This window comes from Lagopus leucura, unplaced genomic scaffold (genome assembly GCF_019238085.1).
Source record: "Lagopus leucura isolate 7727_CA_CO unplaced genomic scaffold, USGS_WTPT01 Super-Scaffold_100044, whole genome shotgun sequence".
NCBI classification, from domain to species: domain Eukaryota; kingdom Metazoa; phylum Chordata; class Aves; order Galliformes; family Phasianidae; genus Lagopus; species Lagopus leucura.
Window position 1 is genome coordinate 2523412 of NW_024962291.1, and position 23101 is coordinate 2546512.

At 41.5% G+C, this 23101-nt stretch overlaps 1 protein-coding gene across 1 annotated transcript in view; it reads right to left on the reverse strand.

The window, feature by feature from the left end:
• MOB2 (MOB kinase activator 2) overlaps positions 1-18841 on the reverse strand; it is a 53433-nt gene extending 34592 nt beyond the window's left edge. Inside the window, exon 1 of the mRNA XM_042884478.1 lies at positions 18720-18841. Within this exon, the coding sequence (XP_042740412.1) occupies positions 18720-18757 (38 nt within the window). The 5' untranslated portion in view covers positions 18758-18841. The remainder of the gene's footprint in view (positions 1-18719) is intronic.
• Positions 18842-23101: the final 4260 nt, after the last annotated feature.

The following is a 23101-nucleotide window of genomic DNA, read 5'->3' on the forward strand; positions in this document are numbered from 1 at the left end:
ACGGTTATTGGTCAGAACTATCTATGCTTGAGTGGGAAGGGCACAGAAGGAAAAAGGGGAGATGCTGGGAATTAACTTAACGAGTTTTCCCATACTGATGGTGAGCTGCTAAGGAAATGTAAGTTTCTTTCCTTCTTGGTGCTAAGAACGGCTCCTTTTCAGTACAGCAAATGATTTTATCTAGTAATGTCACATTCAGATGACAGCACTGGGAAAAAAACAATTCAGGAAATAAGCGTGAAATTTATTCTAGGAGGTTTTTCTCCAGGCATGCCTTATAAAATATGAAGCACACAGCTTACATTATGCGAGATTGAACAGGAGAAACTGTTCACTGCGATTCCTGGAGCTTACAGGATAACTCCTTAGCTACTACTAAAAAGCACAATCCAGAAGGCACAGAATTAACTCTGTTCACACCCAGATTAGCACATGTTTGCACTCCACATACAGCTCCAAATGCTTATGCTGAATCCTAGCTAATTTGATTTCATGATCCCAGCACAGCAGAGCTAGAGGAGGCCAGCAACAGCTTCTGCCACCCGAACACCGTGAAGTACTCAGCTGAAAAACTGCAATAGTTCAGATTCCTGAGGCAGGTGACAAGCTGGTATAAAGCCTCAAGCACTTCACAAACGTTACTGTGAGCAGATTATCTTGATATAAAGCCCTTCTGGAAATTCAGGGCAGGCATAGCATGGCAGGATAACACACCTGAGGGCCAAGGCTACTGCATACTCATTTCAATGTTCAGGCACCACACTAACATATGCTGGAAGCTCATGGGTTCAATAAGGAACTGGTGGACTAAAAAGCAAGTATTGGTAGCATCATTGTTTTTCTATTACACTCATTTCCAAATATTTCTCCAAGAGAAAGTTAAGCCAGCCACTGAGTGAGATCATGCTAGTGGTATATCAAAGAACATCCAAAAAAGGTAAGATATATGGGAGGAAAAAAAAAAAAAAAATCACTTCTCCATACAAAAATAATTCAAGTAGTTAAGGGCATTATATTATTTCAAACCATCAGAAACTTCCTTTTTTGGATCAGAATATCTTTAGTTAAGAAAGTCCTCCTGGAAACTTAGAGAGGACGTGAGACTGCCTACTTACAATAGAAGTATCTTCCAAATTATAAATGAGCAATAACATCACATACTGTGATTCCCATTCAGCTCCTGAAGGATACAACTGCCATGAATGCAGCACAGCCATCTGTTTAAGCTTGTTGCGTATGGCTTTTTTGGTGATTTCTTTTTTTTTTTTTTTGTCTGATGAAAATTACTTTTAACTAGAAAAAGGCCCTGAAATTGAAGTATTACTGCAGGCAAGTGACAAAAGAAAGACTTTGTGACAACAGAAGGGAAGGAGAACTCCAGTTTTCTTAAAACATCCAGTAATTCCTTTGAGCTGTCAAAGACAATATTCAAGTCCCACTCTGGGGCAGAGAGAAATGCTTGTCATTTTATCCACAATCAAGTGATGCACATTATCTCAAGTATTTCAGTACTTCTCTAGGTTCCTTAGAGGGGAGGTGAAAGCAAACACTGTGCATTCATCCTCCACCTTGAGCTGTTTCAGCACATTGAAGGTGCATTCTATGCAGCAGACAAATACACTCCTGTACAGTACGTGAACCTGTTCTGACATTTGGCTCTAAAAATGACTTGAAACTAGGGAAAAACATTGTGTTCCACTATGCAAATAGCAACTTCCCTGGACCATTATAGTACGTCTTGCTGAGAATTGCATCATTGCTAGGATGATGCTAAGCAGACAAACATTCAGCCACTATTCTTAGTTTTGTAGAAAATTTTTCCCACATTACATAAACACACACACACACGGGCGGCACCAATCTTTTCACTGTTTTTACTTCAGGAAAGGAACAGTTATCTTTCTATTTCAGTAGTTTTATTTTTGTTAGCGTATTTAAACGCATATTGAGCTTTCTGCATCAGCTTTCTTAGCATTTCTTCTTCCTTTCTTTTTACAACCATTGCCTTAACTTTCTGTAAGGTGAGATTGCAAAGCAAGAGTAAAACTGGCATCAATTCCAAAACATCCTTACAACTCCAGAAAAATAATTCACTTCTAGATGTGCATTCAGCTGAAAAGGAAACTACCACTGGTACTTTGTGCAAGTTAACCAAAGGCACTGGGAACAAAATGTAATGGATTTCTGAAGATATCATCTAAATTTTGCAAGCTCTCCCACATGTTGGTTAGTCTGAAACATGCAGAGTTCTTCTAAACTGATGCAGTCCTGTACCACTTTCCTCGCACACACCTCTATCAGTCAGCCAGCTCAGGTTGAGCACATCTGAGCAGCAGCACAATAAGAGACAACACAGGACAGACAGCAAGGAATTCAGCACCCAAAAGCTAACTTTGGTATAGATTTGCGCTCCATTTGATAATACTTCAAAATTCAGTTTTTCAATTCTTTGACTAGAGGATGGCAAAATACAGAATATAAACTATGGTTGCAATTGCTCTCCTACATGTTCAGCATTAAATCTAAACAAGCAAACATGCAGCTAAAGATGAAGTTCCAGTCTTCCCAATCCAACCAGGCTGATAGATATGTACATAACACTGAGCTGCTTCAAAAGAACTTATCTGTGGGTTCAAGTTCAATGTTAAACTAAGGACCTGAACCTACTTGAAAATCACAATTAACATGATGCACCTTCCTCAAAAGGCTAGGGATGATGACAAGGTATTTTGGCTCTACATCCCCTCTTGCTTTGCAATGCATGTTCTACACCGATACAACGAACACATGGCCAACTAAATTCAGGTTTTAAAAAGAACCCTCTTTTGTCAAAGAAACTATAGTTGTAGCTTTCAACCAGAAAATACTCAAAACATGTTGCTACTGCTGCTTCTGAAAATAATGAAGTTATTTTATTCCATAAACTACGCTTTGCCGTCTTCGCATATGTGAGCTTTCATATGCATACTTGCAGGCTGCCTACATCTACACTGCTAGCAGTGCTCTACCCATATAACTGCTAACCAGATATCTTCCTGCTTGCCTTTGGACATGACCAAGTTTGTAAAGAAACTAGTGAGAGGCCAAACTGAAACCTATATCTGCATCCATTCACTACTTGAGTGCATGCCAAAATACAGTACAGAAACAAAAAATACCATGGATCAGTGAAGCTCTGCTGTACATCAACTTAACAGTGCTGGACACTCATGCCCCTAACCCCAGGCCTCTCAAATATGCTTGGTGCTGCAGACTGCAAAACCTTTTTGCTCTGCTGAGCACAGAATAGAAGGTATAGGGATGGTTACAGAAGGTCCAGAGATGGTTATAGCTTCTAACACCAAAAGACAGTACAAGACGTTGCTTCACACCATTTGAGGATTCATTGGTTCCTGGAGGACCTCATCTCCTCAGATAAAATATTGCCTTTTAGACAGCCAGCTAAGGAAAGAATAAATTGGCACAGACTCAGTTGTAGCAACATGCTGATAACGCAGCTCCTTTTGTATTTTGCCTCATATGATTATTGCTTTGTCTCCACTAATAAAGGCTTGTTAGGGGCCAATGTTTTTAAAGGCAGTCAAAATATGCAATATTTATCTCAAAACTTAAATAGAGATGAGATCTATCAGGTAGCTACAGCCAGCACCACACACCCCTTCCTGGAGTTGACTTCATCTCTTTTAACCTTGTAGACAAACTAAATAGTTGTTTCCCCTCCCTACAGTCTCTGTAGCTTGTTCTAATTATTTCACAATGCAAACATGCCTTTTTTGATCCAAGAAGATACTCTGACTATACAAATACAGCACACAAGCAAAGAGTGGCTGCCACAGTAGACACAGCATTTCCTATGAAATCTGCGCTTTGCACAGGTTATAAAATTCACCCTTCACCCATGCCTCTGCCTTGTCCATGTGAAGCACACCGGACTGGCTAAGAGAAAACAAAAATATCTATTTTGCCTGTAACTACACACCTGACTTTCTTCCAGTGCAGGTGTACACTCAGATGTCTTCTTCACACCCCGACCAAATGCCAGAAGACATCTGGAGCACAGACAAAACGCACACAGGTAACGCCTTGCATGAGTCACGCATTTCCTCTGGTTGGGCTTTGCACCACAGTACTCACCTGACACTTCCCAGAAGAGCCTGCTTTACTGGGATTGCACAAACAACACTCAGCACGTGAAGGGGAAGATGTAGCCACCTACCTTCTGCCTGGGAAAGCACAGAAGATAGCAGCAGAGACAAGGCAGCTGCCCTGGATAGAACATCTCTGTAACTCATTTCAGGGGCCCAGGGGGAAGCAGGGACAATTCTGAGCGAGTCACAGAAGCAGCCTCCAGAGGCAAAGTGCTTGGATACGCTACGTGCCAGCACGCCATGATAACCAGCTTGGTAGGCTTTGGAGCCACAAGAAGCCTCCAGTTCTCGTCTGCCTTCCATTTCTATCCCTGGAATGAACCTCAGGATTCATTAGCTAGTGCAAACCTTTCAGAAGACCATCTGCTTTTAACTGGTACATCTGACAGGGATGGAGAAAGCAATATTCAGTGATTCATTTTAATAGTTGATCACATCCATTGTTAAAATGCACATCCTCTGAATATTTGAAACCTCCTGGCTTAAACATCCATTTATGTTTCCGATCACATTTGTTACTCTCCTTGCGAAATCAACACATTCTCCTATTTTTTTTTTTATTAAGTTTATCAGCTAAATACCATATTCATCTCTTGACTTTCTCCTTATGCCTCATATTAGAATTTTTTCCCAGTCTTTAAATACCACAGCTCTTTTCCATCTTTCTAATACGGAAGGATCCATGTGCCTGCTCAAGACAACTTAAGTGCACCCGATCAAAAGATATGGAGATATTCTTTAAAATTTCAAGAGGGATGAACAAGCACACAGAACCTTATCTGGGTCTTCATTCCCCAACAGATTAAAGGGACACTACTTCATTTAATACTGCTACAAAATTAAAACATTTAAGTTTCTAACATTTACAAATCCAGAGGATACTTACATCCTATGGCACTGGGAAAAACACTAGTACACTCTTGAACACAGACAGACATCTATAAAACCATCAATTTACTTTCATTTTCCAGACAGAAGAGCTATAAATGGGAGGTCACCCTTGGTTTGTAAATATTTAATAAGATTGGAAACAATTAAGATCATGTCATCCCACATAGGTTGCTCTACCTTTGATTAAAAGACTTGAGATAAATAAACTGCTTTTTTCTGTAATTCACTTTCTTCACTTCCTCATTCATAATCATAAAGGTGGGGGAAAAAGTGTGCAGTGTTCATTCAAAATCAGGTTGTAAGAAACAAAGAGTATAAGGTGATGTGTTACATCCTCTTTCACATAACATTACCTCTTTACCACTGCTTGGTTCCGCTGCAATCATTGAACACCCTTGAGCAAAAGCAGTATTGATTCAAGCCAGACTATCTGACCTGAGGGAGAAGGGAAAGGTGGAAGATGATCTGGCCTAAAACTTGAGTGTGCCTTATCATCTGTTAATATGGCCATTAGCACCGAAAGCTGCTCAGCCCAGCTCTGCTGCCTGCTCTCTCCCTACCCCCTCCTCAGACTCATGGAGCAAATGCATTCTCACATCCTTTACAAGGCAGCACTACAACAGCAGCAAAGAACCAACCAACACACACTGTGCCCCTCATCCCTCAACACTGTCCTTGTCTCACTGGAACGATGCTACTTTGAACATGTATAACTTTGAAAAGCACATCCATTCCTGATCTTCCTAAAGAACATTTCCCACCCTCACCAGAAACACCCTCCATGTACTTCAAGGTTTGTTGGGTTACTTGATGGATGAGAGACAAAAGGTGTAATAGATTGCCATTATGCAAGTCAGAGCTTGTACAAGTTTCCCAGCTTCAACACCTGATAGCTCTCGCATAGCGAAAGCTGCTGTTTGCCCACTTCAGGGCTTCATTTACTGCCTCATTTCCACTCCTCCAGATAATCACAGCCATAAGAACTTGAAAGGCCCTGCTCTCCCACCACGCAACAAAGGAAACCAGATTGTCTTCCTGTACAGTATGCATCTGCTCTTGTACCACAACCTCTCTTAGCAGATTGCTGATTAGGAAAAAACAGATTGGCAATGAGAAACAGATCAGCAGCTTGGCATTTGTTCTACTTGTGTAACCTTTCAGAAACAGCCTTGCATCGCGATGAAAGCAACTAACATCTGCTCTGTGCAATATAAATACTGGAGAATCCAAAAGCTGCATAGTTGTTCACGAATTGTCTGAATGAATACTGAGAAACCAATTTGGGCTGACATTCACACACTTCATATAACTTCTAAACACAAATCTCTAAAAATGAAGTTACAGTAAACTAGTACTTAAATTGTCCTTACGTGGTCAATAAAGAAAGGTCAGTGATCTATCTCAGGTGTACTTCAGAAGTCTATCAAAGCAAAATGCTCATTAGGATCATCTGAAACTCAGTGAAGCATCTTTAGATAGAGGAACACTGCTCCCATTTACTGCTCACATCAACTGGATACATCTTCAATACCATCGATTTCCTGCTAGTTTAACAATGTGAATCAGTTTACTGTGGGGTGTCATTGGCTGTGTCAGAGAAACAGCAGATACAGCCCAGGGACAGTCCTCTATCAGTGGAGGTCTGCTGCTATAGCGTCCAACTGCATGCTTATGCTAATAGCTTCACATGTGCTTGCAAACAAAAGACAATTCTCAACATGCATCACTGTATCAGTTCCCACAAACAAGAGCGATAAGACTAAAAAGAAAAATTACACACGGCTTCTTGATATCCATCGTTCCATGCTGCAAGGATATTGTGTTAAATGCCACTGTAGAAGGTAGTCAAAACTGTTCCCAAACACAGGAAAATACTTGGAGCAATAGGAGACTGGAACTGAAGAAGGCAATCCAAGAGGAGCTGCTCAGCACACTCTGGCATCAGAACAGCTGGGGAAGCACAGCAGACCAGCTAGCACTGATCTGCTCCCAGCACTGCAGTTTTCTGATGAGAAGCATCACCCTTGCTCCAAGTCAGCAAATGAAAGAGCACTCCAAGTGATAACAATGCTCAGGCTTGGTTTTCTTTCTGTCTGAAGGTTGGCACGTAGGAAGCTTGAAGTATCTATTTTGAGTGAACAGAGAATTACTGTCCTAAGGGTGATACAAAATATACTCATAAAGAAACAATTTATGAACTTTAAATCCTCTGACACAAATAGACCTACGTTGAAATTACACTGCTGTATTTCAACACATGCTTACAGGAGAACAGACTAACCTTACTTTCAGCCTTTGAGAAACTGTTAGGAGAGCTGTCACTAATTCATAACTATCTCTAACAGCCATTGATGTTTGCCTACTCTATAGGCAAAAAAACACCTGAGCATTGCGACGCTACTGCTTCTCAGTATTGCTTTAATGCCTACAAAATTCTCCCAAAGACAGCAAATGGCTTTCTTTACAAGGAAAGTACGAAGGTGAGACACCCAACCCTCCAAGTCAAAAGAGAAGTCTTTCTGCCCCCATCCCTTCCCGCACGTTTTACTGCTGTTATGAACGGATTACCCTGCACTTAGAAAAGGCTGTGACACGCTGTGCTCCTCCCCACAACTCCCTCCTCTGTGCCTCGCAACGCTCACATCTGCGAAGCTTAACAACCTCTGACCAAAACAATCCATGCAACTGCAAACACGGGATGATGTTCTGCAAAAAGAAGCAAGTGGGAAGGTATTTTATAAGTTCTTCTATGCTTCACAGACTGTGTCAAAGTGATATAATAAAAAGATACGTCCAGCTCCTTTTTAATCACCTCTGGTACTGTTTCTCTCGCAGAAAGCTCACAGGGTAAATCCCCATGAGACAGATTGTGTATCGCTTTGGCAAAGGTTGAAGTCAGGAACTGGCTGCAGCCTTCAGCTGTTTGCACACTCGCTTTCAGGCTGCCCCAGGAGCAGCTGATGGGGGTATGCAATCACCGCCTGGCTTTTGTTTTTCAGAACAAGGAGGAAAAGCGTTTTTTTCCCCTCCCTCGTCTGGGAAACAGGAAATAATTCTTATAAAGGCTCTCCCACATACAGACAGGGCAGGAAAAAGGTGGAGTTTGGCAACATTGACATTTGTTCTTCAAATGCAGAGCAGTAATTATTGTAAGGTAAGCAACAGGATGGCCAGGCTCACTGGTGTTTACCTACCCCAGCAATGTTATTTTCAAGTATATTCGTATTTCATACAGTCTTACCTATAAATGCACACAATCATTTATTTTTACCAGAGTTTTCAGGTTAGACTCTTCATGTAAAAACAGCACAGCCATCCCAGAAAGAAAAACAGCTTAGGAAAAAATTCTTCCTGTTGAACCCGTGGGAACAGCTGCAGATGACACAGAAGACACTGAAATATGACCACGACTGCCTATCATCTGTGACTACTTAGAACACAGCACCCTTAGTTTGCCTGTCTTTCACAGGACATCCTATCCTACTTTTAAAATGCAGAAGCTTACAGCAGATCAATTTTTGTAATACATTCTAAATTCATTTTAGGTTTAGAGCTTCAAAAGTTTTTTTTATCACACAGAGACAGAACGGTGTGGGTAAAACAATAATTCTTAGACGATTAGGTCCCAAATTGTTTGGTTATCTGGCAAAGTAAATAATATGAAAAATGTGCTCAGAATCCATTGCTGATGGTTCATGCTGCCTATAAGAACAACTCTCACATTCACAGTCTGCAATTAATCAGAATCTCTCAAAATGGTTTCAATTTTCTTTTTCTCTTCTCCAGCATGTGCCCCAAGCACAAGTTTACAGATGCCCACAAAAGCAGATCCTCCACAAAAGCAGTCACACCATGAGTTTCAGCCTATGTCAGCACACACGCAGCACCATGTTAGTGTAGTCTAATGTCTCCTGTCAGTTCCTCTCCCTTCACCTCACACCAGAATCCCCAGCCCTCCACCCATTCCAGGGGGTTTCAAACCCAGCAAGCTTTTCAGCTTATCTGCAGACAGCAAGCTCTCCTGCTTTGTTCTTTGCCTTTGCTGCCTACCTTCTCTGTCTCTTGATCCTTGTAAAGACAGCGAGAAGGAGCATCGCAGTCAGTTCTCACACTACAAAGGGGACCGGTCAGGAATTTGGGGCAGGCAAGCTCTGCAAGAAACAAACCACTCCCAGCTCAGCAACCACATCTGGCATCACAGCACAGGGTCATGCGTGGAACAATCCTGCACTACTCTTGGCTTCCATGTCACCTTCAGAAGGACACTGGTGTTAGTTTCAGAGTTCATGGTCTTCTCCAGAAGGCATTTCATACCTCGGAGCTTGAATATAGCTACATAAACCTGCCCAAAGATAACTTTCAGGTCACGAGAACTTCTCTAAGCCTACAAACCTTCCATATATTCATCTATCAATCCCTGCTGTGATGGATGACAGGAAGGAAACAAAACTCTTCCATGAAGGAGGTGCTACAGACCTAGAATCACCAAAGTTGGAAAGAACCTCTAAGATCATCCAATCCAATTGTCCACATATCACCAGTATTTCCCACTAAACCACGTGCCTCAGTACAACATCTAAACATTTCTTGAACACCTCCAGGGATGGTGACTCCACCACCTCTCTGGGCAGCCCACACGAGCGTCTCACCACTCTCTCAGAGAAGAAACGCTTCTTAACGTCCAACCTGAACCTTCCCTGGCCATTTACTCTAGTCCTATTGCTAGCTACATGGGAGAAGAGGCTGACTCCTGCCTTGCTGCAACTTCCTTTCAGGTAGTTACACAGAGCAATAAGGTCAGCCCTGAGCCTCCTCTTCTCCAGACTGAACAATCCCAGCTCCTTCAGCTTCTCTTCATAATGCCTGTGCTCCAGACCCCTCACCAGCTTCATTGCCCTTCTCTGGACAAACTCCAGGGCCTCAATGTCTTTCTTGGAATGAGTGCTAAATACACCAGTGCTAAATACAGAGGGATGATCACCGCCCTGTTCCCGCTGGCAATTTTACTTCTGATACAAGCCAGGATGCCATCGGCCCTCTTGGCCGCCTGGACACAGTGCTGGTTCACATTCAGCTGAGCATCAATCAACACCCCCAGGACTATTTCATCTACACATCCTTCCAGTCACTCTGCCCAAAACCTGTGGTATTGCTTGGGGTTGTTGTGACCAAAGTGCAGGACCCAGCACTTGAACTTGTTGAACTCCATCTAATTGGCCTCTGCCCAGCTATCCAGCTTGTCCAGCTCCCTCTGTAGGGCCTTCCTACCCCCAGGCAGATGGACACTTCCTTCCCACCCTGGTGTCATCCGCAAACTTACTGAGTGTGCACTCAATGCCCTCATCCAGGTTGTCAATAAAGATATTGAACAGAACAGGCCCCAGCACTGACTCCTAAGGAACTCCACTTGTGACTGGTCACCAGCTGGATGTGACTCCATTTACCACCACTCTCTGGGTCCAGCAAATAGTGTTTTTTAATACCATGTTCTGGAACACAAAGAGAAAGGTCCCTCATAAAATACGTGGTCACTACAATCAGCACCAGCAAAAGAAATGCTCCCTTGGTGACTTGGTTAACATAAAAGCAAAGTTCTACAGCTTTTGCTTGGTACCTCCACAGGCCTTGGTATTTCTTGAGCTGTGCAAACTAAGACACAGCTCTCATCTCCAGCTGACCTCCTCTGAAGCTCTCTCTCCTCAGCTACAGCATCACACACATTAAGTTCAGTAAGTTATCTACCTTCACATAAAGCACCAAGCGTTCAATCTGCTTAGCATGGATGAGAGTCAATTTCCCTCAAAAAGCATATTCCAACCACTAAGAAATCAATTAACATTAGCCAAAAGACGGAATGAACCTGCAAAAAAAGAAGCATCTAATTTCTTTCAGTTGCTGAACAGCTGCTTCACTTTTTGTTCATTGAGATCAGACAGGTTTTTTTTTCAGAGCTGAAAGATATTTTTAAGTAATCTTACGTACTGTGAGAATACTGAGATTATTACAGAAAACAGCACTTAACCTTGATAAAAATATTTAAATGTGGTAGTTTCTCTTTAAAGGCGAGTAAAGGAAAGTTTCTCTTTCTCTCTAAGCACCAATCACTACAAAAGCTTTCTCACAAGCTCCACAAAAATCAAGTGATGATAACAAAAAGACTCAGTTCCCCTCAGAAAACTCCGATGTTACTATATCAAGAATACACTTACAATTAAAACTGACTAGGAAAGCAAAGACTTGTCTGCAAAAAGAATGAGCTCATCTCTTTGGAGTAATGCAGCTTTAAGACTGCCATGAAATTAAATAAAGCTCCAAGCCAATAAAAACTGACACATGCAATGACAGTGTGATGCTGTCAGCTACCTAACATTCAGCATTACAATCTCTCCTGCCAATGCATATGCTTCATCTTTAGCATCCCTTAGCATTGCTGCTGCTCTCTCCCACACATCATAAAGAATCCACATTTTCCTTTAGCTGAGCTAGCAGTAAAGTGAGATGAATGATGTTTCATCCAGCATAGCTGGCAGGACAGAGCTTTGGGACTGAAAGATTTAAAAAAAAAAAGCGATTACCAAGATTTGCTTTGGTTTTCTTTCTTAGCTTTGGAGCAGACCATACTTGAAAAAAATCTCAATATAGCTATGGAGTACAGAAACCTCAACTTACATCATCATTAGAGCAGGTATGGTTTGACAGCATTTAAAGGAGGGAAACAAGCTCCCATTGTATTGTAGGGGAAAGCTTGAATTCACTGAAAAAGCTATTAAAATGGCTATATTAAACACATTTGTTCATTACAATCTCACATTCATATCCCAGCTAAAAGCTCTAGTAGTTAGAGCATCTCAGAGGAAAAAAGCAGAAATAAACTGCCTTTGTGCTCAAGCTATTGGATCTGCATTACACAGTAACTAGTATAAAAGTTTGGAGTTAATTTACAGACCCTAATTATTATTAATAGGCTATAAAAGATGTTAATAGTTCTGGTGTAGAATAGATAAATTATATGGCTACTTTCAGTGGACGCTTCTTGCTGCAAGTACATACTGCCTTCATTATAAGCCCTGACCATGCCCTATGTTCCTAGATGGAACACCTCTCCTAACAGGACAGGCTGAGAGAGCTGGGGCTCTGCAGCCTGCAGAAGAGAAGGCTCTGGGGAGACCTGATAGCAGTAGCTTTTCAGTATCTAAAGGGGGAAAGGGCTGTAAGAAGGAAGGAGACAGACTCTCAACTCTTTACAAAGATAGACAACGGCAGGACAAGGGCAAATGGTTTTTATGTTGAGGGAGGGAAGATTTAGGTTGGATACTGGGGGAAGTTTTTTACCAAGAGTGGTGAGATGCTGGAACAGGCTGCCCAGAGAGGTTGTGGTTGCTCTGTCCCTGGATGTGCTCAAGGCCAGGTTGGATGGGGCCCTGTGCAGCCTGCTGTAGTACTAGAGATATGGAGGTTGGTGGCCAAGCCTGCAGCAGGGGGGTTGGAGATTCATGATCCTTGAGGTCCCTTCCAACCTAAGTCTTTCTATGATTCTACAATTCTCTTTAGCAGGCTCTGTTGTGACAGGATATGGGGAGATTGTTTCAAACTAAAAGAAAGGAAGTTTAGATTGGATACAAGGAAGTTTTTTTTTTACAGTGAGGGTGGTAAAGCACTGGCATAGGTTGCACAGAGAGGTGGTGAAAGCCATGTCCCTGGAGGGACATTCAAGGTCAGCCAGGACAGGGATCTGAGCACCCGATCTATTGTAGGTGTCCCTGCTCACTGCAGAGGAATTGGACCAGCCTTTAAGGGTCCCTTTCAACTAAAAGATTCTACGATTCTACAAGGCTGTTTACTTTCATTAAGAAATGTCAGGAAAATATGGAAGGTGCCAATTTTTTTTTTCTTTTTTAAAGGTTAAGTGTCAATTATGTATTTTGTGGATCCTGTACTGGCCCAAGGTTGTTAATGTCACAACCTCTTTGTAATGCTCAAATTCTAACACGAGCATTTATCACAACTTGAGATTCTGTATAAAAACAAGGATGACAGCTTCCTTGAATTTGTGCCACAACATTGTTTTATATCAAAAGGTGAGGCATTTCCAATTAGTATATACACTACCAGGAAAAAGAAGTTGGAGAATACACACATGAGAGCTGGGAGAGCACGTTCTGTACTCTGAACTGAATTTTTCTTTCTGTACTAGAGGTGTTAGTTGCTACACACAGATAATCTATGGGAATGACACATCTACAGATTAATAGACCTAAATATTTCAACCAGCAGGAAACTAATTGATGAGGACCGTTCACCTCAAGTGAGATGATTCTGCTCCTCTAATCTACTCTTGTGAGACCCCACCTGAAGTACTGCATCCAGCTCTGGAGCCCCCAACAGAAGGACATGGAGCTGTTGGAGCAGGTCCAGAGGAGGGCCACGAGGATGGTCAGAGGGTGGAGCACCTCCCCTATGGGGACAGGCTGAGAGAGCTGGGGTTCCTCAGCCTGGAGAAGAGAAGGCTCTGGGGGTACCTTGTAGTGGCTTTCCAGTACTTGAAGAAGGTCTACAGGAAAGCTAGGCAGGGACTTTTTATAGGGCATGTAGCAACACGGTCAAGGGGAAACTTCTAAACTGGAAGAGGGGAGCTTTAGACTAGATATTAGGAAGAAATTCTTTGCTTTGAGAGTGATGAGACACCGGAACAGGTTGCCCAGAGAGGCTGTGGATGCCCACTCCCTGGAGATGTTCAAGGCCAGGCCGGATGGGGCTTTGAGCAGCCCGGTCTAGAGTGAGGTGTCCCTGCCTGCAGCAGGGGGTTGGAACTAGATGATCTTAAGGGTCCCCTTCCAACCCAAGCCTCTGATTCTATGATTATTAAAATGAGTATCTTGCTATACTGTAGCTTGAGATTGTTTCTCCTTAAACGCTTTTTCCACATAAAACCAACGATTTTTCCTGCTATAGTATCTAACATGAAGTATTTCCATTCCAGAACCGCATTACAATACCTGTCTATACTACACATGCTTCACCAATCCAGACAACGGGTTGATCAAGAGGTCATTAAGACTGTTTTGCATTTTATTTCAAGGTATAGTTTCCTTGGTCATCTGCAGCATTCACCATAAAGAAGGCTCAGTTCCAAATCCATATTTGGGAACAGCTCTATTAATATAACAACAGTGACTCACAATGCAAGTTCTAATGAAATCTTCTATTTAGAAACATTGAGTTTATAACACTTTCACCATATAAGGCCTACAGTTAAAATCTTTATGCATACATTAATGAAAATAAATGTGCTTTGACTACTTTTGCCCACTTGTACATGCAAAAAAAAAAAAAATCCCAAGAAAAACATATGAGGTGATAAATCTTACATTTCGGGACAAACGCTACCAGAACAGCCAGAGGAGTAGAGGACAACTTACAAAAGCAATAACCACAATGCTTGTAAAAGCAGCCCCCTTTCTGAAGGTGATGATGTATGCCATTGACTTGCTATTGCAATGCAAGTAGAATCGCTCCTGACTTCAGCAAGTAGAAGAGCAAACTCTGCAGTGACTGGAGCATGAGTCGTGGCTGATCATGCAACATTCTAAAGACGACTCACCAAAAATGAGTTCCCAATTCAACAAAAACTGAGGTGGTTGATCCACATTTTTGGCCTTACGCTGACAAAGTGTTTGCGGCGCTTTCCAAGGATAAGTCTGTATGACTACCCTTAAGTATTCCCTTTTTTAAGTGTAGAAACAGTGGTAGTCTGGGAGGCTCGTAAAACAACTCAAACAGCTGCTTCTCCTCAGATATTTGGGTGTTCATACTACTTCTGTTTGTCAGATGAGCTATTTTAGCAGTCTTTCACAAACTGTTTGTCACGTCCTTTAATACTGCTTTTTCTGCAGTTGTAATGATGCTTTATTAAAAAAAGTTTTCTGAAGTACACTTACTATGTCCTTATTTCTACATATTTGGGCAAAAGAAATACAAGATGATTTTTTTTTTTTCCTCCCTGGTTAGTTTTGCGTCATTATGAGAAGGGAGCATACAAGAAAAATAAATTCTTTTTCAATTTCAGTAGTTGGCTCAAAATCAAGAGTCGTTAGTTTACATCAGTGGCTCGGAGCAGAGGAAACAGATCTTGGGGCCAACAATATTTTATCAGTCAGCTGAACACCATTAATGAGTACAATATTCCTAAACACTTTTTCCCGTCCAATTCAAGTTTGTTTCAAGGCATCAGTTATTTCTGACATTCATTGTATAAACAGTCACCTTCAAGATGACACAGTCCTGATATAAATGCATTATCTCCATGGTTCTGTTCTCATCCTGATTTTTATTTTTTTTTTTTGAAGACTCAAAGTATTTTCAGAAGGAGCCAAGACAGCACTGTGCAGGGGTAGGGAGATGCCAGGCTATGTAACTTCTCAGATCCTGATATTATAAGCTGAATGCAAACCTACCCATAAATTTAAGCAAGCAGTTCTCAGCAGTGCTGGCACTAAAGCTGGCTGCAAACACAGCATTTCACACTTTCATACAATGGCCTGGGTTGGAAGGGATCTCAGGGATCATCAAGTTCCAACTCCCCTGCTATAGGCAGGGCCACCACCAACCTCCATATCTGGATCTAGATCAGGCTGCCCAGGGCCCCATCCAACCTTGCCTTGAACACCTCCAGGGACAGGGCATCCACAGCCTCTCTGGGCAGCTTGTGCCAGCACTTTTCCACTCCCTCTGTGAAGAACTTAACCCCCACATCCAATCTAAACCTTCTTGGGCTTAAAAATCTAAACCCTCCTTGAGCTTAAATCCATTTCCCCTTTGTCTTAACACTGTCTACTCTTGTAAAGAGTTGATTACCCTCCTTTTTATAATCCCCTTTTAAATACTTGAATGCTGCAAGGAGGCCTCCTCACAGCCTTCTTTTCTTCAGGCTGGACAAGCCCAGCTCTCTCAGCCTGTCTTCAGAGGGAAGGTGCTCCAGCCCTTCGATCATCTTTGTGGCCCTCCTCTGGATCCTCTCCAACATCTCATAGTTATGCATTCAGAAATCTGGTAGAGAGGAAAGTTGGAGAAGTGAACACCCTTACTGCAAAAGATGCACAAATTTTCACACAACCCTTTTCCTTGGGGACTGAGATTCTCCAATCAAACATCCATTTGCTTGCCTCATCCAAAATACAAGCATCGTATTTCCTAGCAACTAGGAAAAGCTCAAATCTGGTCACATTTGACAGAGTAGAACAAAACACAACTTTTGACATTTAACATTATTAAACATGCAATTTAAAATTACCTTGTCTGATTCACAGTACACATGGGAAATTCATCTTTGGCCATGCTGATTACTTCAAATTACTCTCATTTGGCTATACCAAATACTTGCTTTTTTTTTCCTTCTTTCAGTAACAGAAGCCAGCAGCCCTTATGTGCTGTATTGTGAACAGTAATCCCACTACAACCACGTTCCTGCCATGTGCAGCTACCTGCTGCAGCAGTAGCTTGTATTTGTCCTGCAGCATTCCAAACCACTGAGCTCCTGTCACCTGGTGTGACCTGTGTGACAGGGTGCTGCTCCACCTGGCAAGAGGAACATGCTGTCCCAAACAAAAACCCTAAAGATCAAAACAAGCCTTTCTGCTGACATGCCAAAAGCTGAGGCTGAACAGGAAAACGTATTTGAACTTTTTTGCACTGCCTTGCATTATTAAACTATCTAGGCAAGAGATAAACATAAAAGGAATTTCTTTAATTAGAGAAATTCATTCCTCAGCATCTGCTGTTTAATAGAGCAGAGCACATCAGCATGTTAGAATCAGATAATACTGAAGCATCCCACAAACTCACCGTTGAAGCTTCTTTTTTCATGCAAACATTTGGGTGCTGCTGGTTTTTACTCGCTGTAATACAACACTTCCAGTTACATGATTGCCATAAAACATAATGCCAGGTATGCACTGGGCCACAACAAGTGAAATTCCTTGAAATGATTGTGCAGCATCCTGCAAGTTAGAACAAGGTGCAAAACAGATGCACAGGGTGATCCTGCACAATTTAATTCCAGTTTTATACCATGCATGCATTCATTTTTAATAAACCTCAAATCAATTAAAGACTGCTTCCCAGGTGCAGCTAAAACCTAAAGAAACTCATTTTGCATAAATACTATCAACTAAATTTTGCATTTCAGAAACATTTCTTAACTGATTCTCTAAACTCAGATAATCTGAGGGTCAAAAACCTGTGCCAAAACAAAATAATAATAAAAAAAACCATCAACACCAATATATTGCTTAACTTCTTTCTACTACAAATTCAGTCCTACTGAGAAGAGACAGGCTCATCTTACAGCTTAAAACCAAATCCTGCAGGATGGTAACTTTTAATTAGGTCTGCATGCAGTCAGGTAGTGGAACTTACTACAGTTATAAAAAAAAGGTAGATAGTTAGATAGAAAATGTTAGCATCTAGACTACTGTTGAAAAAAACCCTAACATTTGCTTCTATTTTCTTAAAAATCAAGTTTAAGCATATAAAGAACTGTTGCTTTGCCACACTAACTGGCCTTCTGCAAGCTACTCGATGCAAAATCAGCACAGACTGGCTGGTCACCATTAGCAAACAATTCTAATCTGATCAGCTTGCACATCTGTCCCTCACTCTTGTGCAGAGGCCACCAAACAACAGTGCAACAGGTTGTGAGTTTCAGGGCATCAGGTACTTGTGTGCTGACCTCCGTGATAGGCTCTGGAACACAGCGTGGCTTCTTGAGGATGAAGCACTAAGCCAATTGCACCACGGAGCATTTATCACCGTGCTTACTCATTACAGACGGTTTAAAGCAGCAGAGGAAAATGACACTCCAGGACTAACAACTTTCTTCATTTGCCAAGTCACCGCCAGGCACTAACAGTTAACACAGCGATGTGGAAGTGCAAGTTCTCTTCAGCTCTGGTATGCTGTGCTGAAGAATAAAACCCACATCATCTCAAGACATACAAAGCATCTGCGTAAGTAAAATCAAGTGCAATTATATTAAAGAAGCGTTTTCACCTTAAAAGTCTTTGGTTTCAGTTGTTACAGTTTATTTACACAAGAAATATCTACTTATGTTCTTTACAAGAATGGTACATCCTCTGTTACTGATTTAACAGCTATCAGAGAGAAGTTTTAAGAAACAAAGCTCATATTGTTGTCTTGGAGTAATTTTAAGCACTCAAAACTAAAAACCAATGTACCTGTATTCCCTATCACAGGAGTATCTATCACATTTAATGAGTGTCACCCTTGCTTTTACCGAAAGCATGGGCTACTTGCTGACAAACACTTAAAATAATTACCACTCGTCCCTTCAGGAACCACACAGCTTCTAATGCTTTGATGGCTCTACTGAGCTGGAGCTTCCTTTCCTCTGCGAGATGAGATGCACCTCATTTTCACACACAGGCAGCTCCAGCCTTCCCCCAGTCAAACACAGACTCCTCAACAGCACATCTAATAACACACTAAAGAACACAAGCTAAATAAGCTACACATTTCACATGCAGGGATCCTCTGTTATTTTTGAAACAGAATGCTTGGTTGTTATTTCACAAATCCTATTGCTAGAAGGAAAAAAATCAAGGCTTCCGTATTTGTGCAGTTTTAATGATCAAGATCTGAAAGAGGATGCAGGTTCTTTCTTACCCGATCAGTGTGTATGAACCATTCCTCTTGAGCCTCATACTCGCAGATAAGAATCTTAAGAAGAAATCCAGACTGAGGAGGTTTGTCCTTTGCTAGAGCAGAATGCAGGCACCTGTTTGGTGGCTATGCTTTTTGCTAATCAGGAGATCTCTTTCCTGTTCTCTGAGTCATCAGCAAGGAACAATGAGAAACCACCAGTGAAGCCAATTAGCAGGAAGCCAGAGGAAGCTGCCCGCAGCCCAGCGAGAGGCTGGAGGTGTAAAGCAGCCCCAGCACACCCCCACAGCATCTCCGATCCCACTGAGAAAAAGGAGCACAAAATCGTGGAGAACGGCTTCTTTTTTTTTTTTTTTTTTTAAAGTACAAAGTACCATAACCACACCCTGCCTTTGCAAGAATAAATCTCGTAGAAAACCGTTTTCTTGGTGAGCTGCTTTTCTTCTAATCAGTTTGAAAGCTTCTTTAGATGAATTCCCTCCTTCTCATGAGCCCTGCTATGGTTACCACTCGATTATTCATCACTACCCTCACTTTTTTTTTTTCCCTCCAATGTAATATCAAATTGGAATCTACACATGTGGACAAAGATACACCATTTGGAGTTAAGGGCTTCTTCTCCTCACAGAAAGTTAGAACCAGGCAGCTCTGAAGTCAAACAAAACTGCAGCAAAAAATACACCCGGCAGTCCAGTCCTGTGCAGGCAGCCCTGCACAGATCACAGCTTGTGCTGCCAGCCATCAGGTTGCACTGCATCCTTTCCTGTTCAGCCCACCATTTCCTGACAGCTGTGAGCCTGAACACCTGGACCCAAACGATGGATCCACCACACAGAGCAAAAAGTACTGCAGATAATCACTGACCATTTGCTGCGAGCAAATCAACATCCACCCAACTATTTTAACAGTCCAAATAACTAAAAATGCTATGTTTAACTGCGTTTTCAACCTGGTCCTGCTTTTGCTGTTGTCCTTTCAGATTTCCCATTTGAAAACTGAACAGTTAAAGGCAGCCTAAAAGGAAGGCAAACTGATTTATTTGTAAGTGTATTGAACTATACCAACAGAGAGACTGATCAGAACACAAAGGCTGAAAGAAAACAAGGTTACAAGGGATTACAGGCTGAAGAAATCAATAGCGTCATACTGCTGCTAAAAGGGGAATGAGTGAACTGTACAAGTATGTTAATTGTCAGATATAAAATAGTTCTAAGCACTTATCAGGCCTCAACTGGAGTATCACACCTGATCCTCTGCACCCCTAGGTAAAGGCAGATGTAGGATTAGATGGAGTCCAGTTCCACCAACATGAAGATTATCCACTTCAAAGATGAGAAAACGGAGGAAAAACAACATAATGTCTCCCAAGAATGAAAAACTGCTATAAGGAGAAAGGAAACAAAATGTTCTTCCTGCTCTGTGTATAACACAGGGACTTGAATTAAGCAAGAAATAAAACAGGTTAGCATTGCACATTTTGTTTGTTTTCTCAGCACAGGAACAGATACAGAGTCTTGATTATTGTAGGCCCTTGAGATGGTCTTGCTCCAGAGCTAGAGATTAACTAGTGACCTTTATGGGTCTCATCCAACTCTGGCTTTCTATGATTTGCTGCCATTAAAGAATTAAAAGTGCTGTGCAGCCACATGAGGCACACAAGCTCAAGCCAAGCAGACTACAGCATGCTTTCTACTTTTTTCCCCCAAAATTATACTGTCCAGAACTGCAAGGAGATGCAATATGTTACCACAGTGATAGCAGCACTCTGCTTTTACTATACATCATGAAAAGAATTACTTCTGCTCTCAGCCAGCAGCTTTGAAGAGATCTTGCCCACGTGCTGCTGGCACTGGGACCTGATCCTTTGTGTTGTGTGGCTATGTCCTGCTGTCCCTCAGCAGCCAAGGTTCAGTTGGTTGAAGAGCTCAAAGTCTGGTGCCTGCAGGTACCACCTGCCAGTGCTGGATGAAGCAGAGATGTTCTGAGAAGCTTAGCGAGAAAACTGGTATGATTTCATTAACAATTCAGAGAGATAATACCATCATAATTAATAAATCAAGAAGTTCATGTAAAAATCTTTTCTAAATTACAAGCAAGCTTAAAAGTCAACTCAAAACTTCAAGTTAATTTTCTTCTTGGAAGCAAAAAAGTCTAAGGAAAATCTTAAACCCAGACTCAAAGCAAACCTGGCATGTCTTCAGTTTTAAGTGAACTCAAGCACTCAAAAGGTAAAGCACATATAGCACTGGTTTCTGGATGCACACTGATTTGCATTGGAAGTGCACTAGCACTACAGAATGCAGGAGTTACTGTGAGGTGTTACCTACTACGTTACTTGATCTCAGTTGAGTGCTATTGTAAACTGCCAGATCACAACTTTTTAAATTAAAGAATGATTTCTCCTCAGCTTTCTTTTTTTAAGCTCCTGTCTGGATGCAAAACCCAAAGACAGAGACACTGATTTTATGAGCATTTTGTTTTTTCTGGCTACCTCGTTTCTTAAAATGAAAATTCAGCATTGCTGTAAGCAGCTGCTGCTTTTCCCAAACTGCTTCTACCCAAACATATCAATGCTTTTTTTTTTTTCCTTCTCTCCTTTTACACTCCCTCATGCTCTTTCAGGGATTACAGCAGCACAAGGGTATGTGTTCTTTAACATCCCCATCTGAAAACTATTATAGGAAACCAGCAACTAAATATAAATTGTCCAATCAGAGCCTGAGCCAGCCACATTGATGCTGGGATCCCAAAAAGCTATCATAGACAAAAGCACTCACCACAGAAACACAGCAAAAGTGTACTTGCCAACACACTGCTGCAGAAACAAATTCCTGCTTCAGAGAGCTTTTCTGGAGAAACGTGCTTTGTAAACAAAGATGAAAAATACCCTTATTTTAAGTTAACATGAAAACAAGGACAATAGTCTTGCCAAAATCGTCAACTCTACGGTGAAGCAATATGCTACACACACCATTTTCTAGAGTATTTTCAATTAGCTGCATCTAACAAAATACTTTTCTCCTCTCTTTGTATGCACACATTCCAGAGAGCACGCACAAGCTGAATCATCATTACTGTGGTGAAAATATATGAGAGGAAGGAAAATAACTTTATAACAAATAAAGCATACTGACAGCCCACTTCTCCTTTACTCCTCTCCCTGAGCAGCATATATAAACTTTATCACAGGTTATTTGTTCCCAGGCTAAACATTCATCCCATTACTACTCTGCTTCTGAGGGGAATTTCAACAGGACCATTTGGCCCAGTTGTTCTGAAAGTTAGCTCAAATACAGTTCTTTAGGTAGAAGAAATTAGTATGGATGATTTACTGTGTTCAGCCGTCTCCCAGCCACTTGCTACTTTGAAAAGAGCATTAAAAGATGTGTTTCAACTACTATAAAAAAAACACCCTCCATTTAGTAAGGAAATGTACATGTCAAATAAAAAGCTGGGTACAGAAGAGAATAGCTAGCCCTCTACTACTTGGAAAGGATTACAGTACACTCAGAGCTTAATTATTCATCCAGGGAACGTTTTGCATATGAATGAAACATCTTTCTACATCTAAAAAGAAACACTCACTAGTAACCTCAGTTCTCCACATCTGGTCAGGAAAGAGAGAAGACAGTATGCCCATACGTACCCTATTTTCCAGAGGAACGACTTTTTCCACAGGTGTTAGATCTACTACTACAGCATGGACAGTCACTTTGTACATGCATCCTTGACCCACTCCATTCACTGGTTCTGAAAAACCGTGTTTGGATTGGGAGCACAGCCCACTGTTGAAGAGAATAACTTACCCCATCTCTTGTGGAAAAGACCTGCCAACCTTATGTTTAGTTGTCTTCTACTATCATAATTTGCACCTAAGGACTGGCCAGGTTAATTTCTGAGATTATCAGTGAAATGTGCAACTGTTAGAAGAAATAGGTTTGAGTCAACATTTCTGGCCTGATTATATACCTGCAACACTCCATTAGTTTATATCGAGGCAACAAACAGCAAGCCAAACAGGCTCATTTTGACTACTCAACTAATTCAGGGTTACTTCAAATACTAACCTTAGAGAAAGAAGCAAGTATCAACTGATGTTGAATAGACAGTGAAGAAGGAAACAACCTTTGCTAAGACGAAAGCTGACTCTGAGACAGAGTTGGAAATAAACATTTTACCCAAGTTCTGTTAACTAACTTTGCACATACAGATAGTGCTGCCTCAGCTTAAAGCACTTCTTTGGCAAAGCAGTTAAATCCCATTTCAGTGGGGGTTTTGATTTAGCATTGAATAAGAAATCCCGTGCAAGGTTAGCACAATGCTCAACATACAAACAAAAGCCACATTATATTCCCTGTATACAAACAAAAAGCCATAACTTGAGA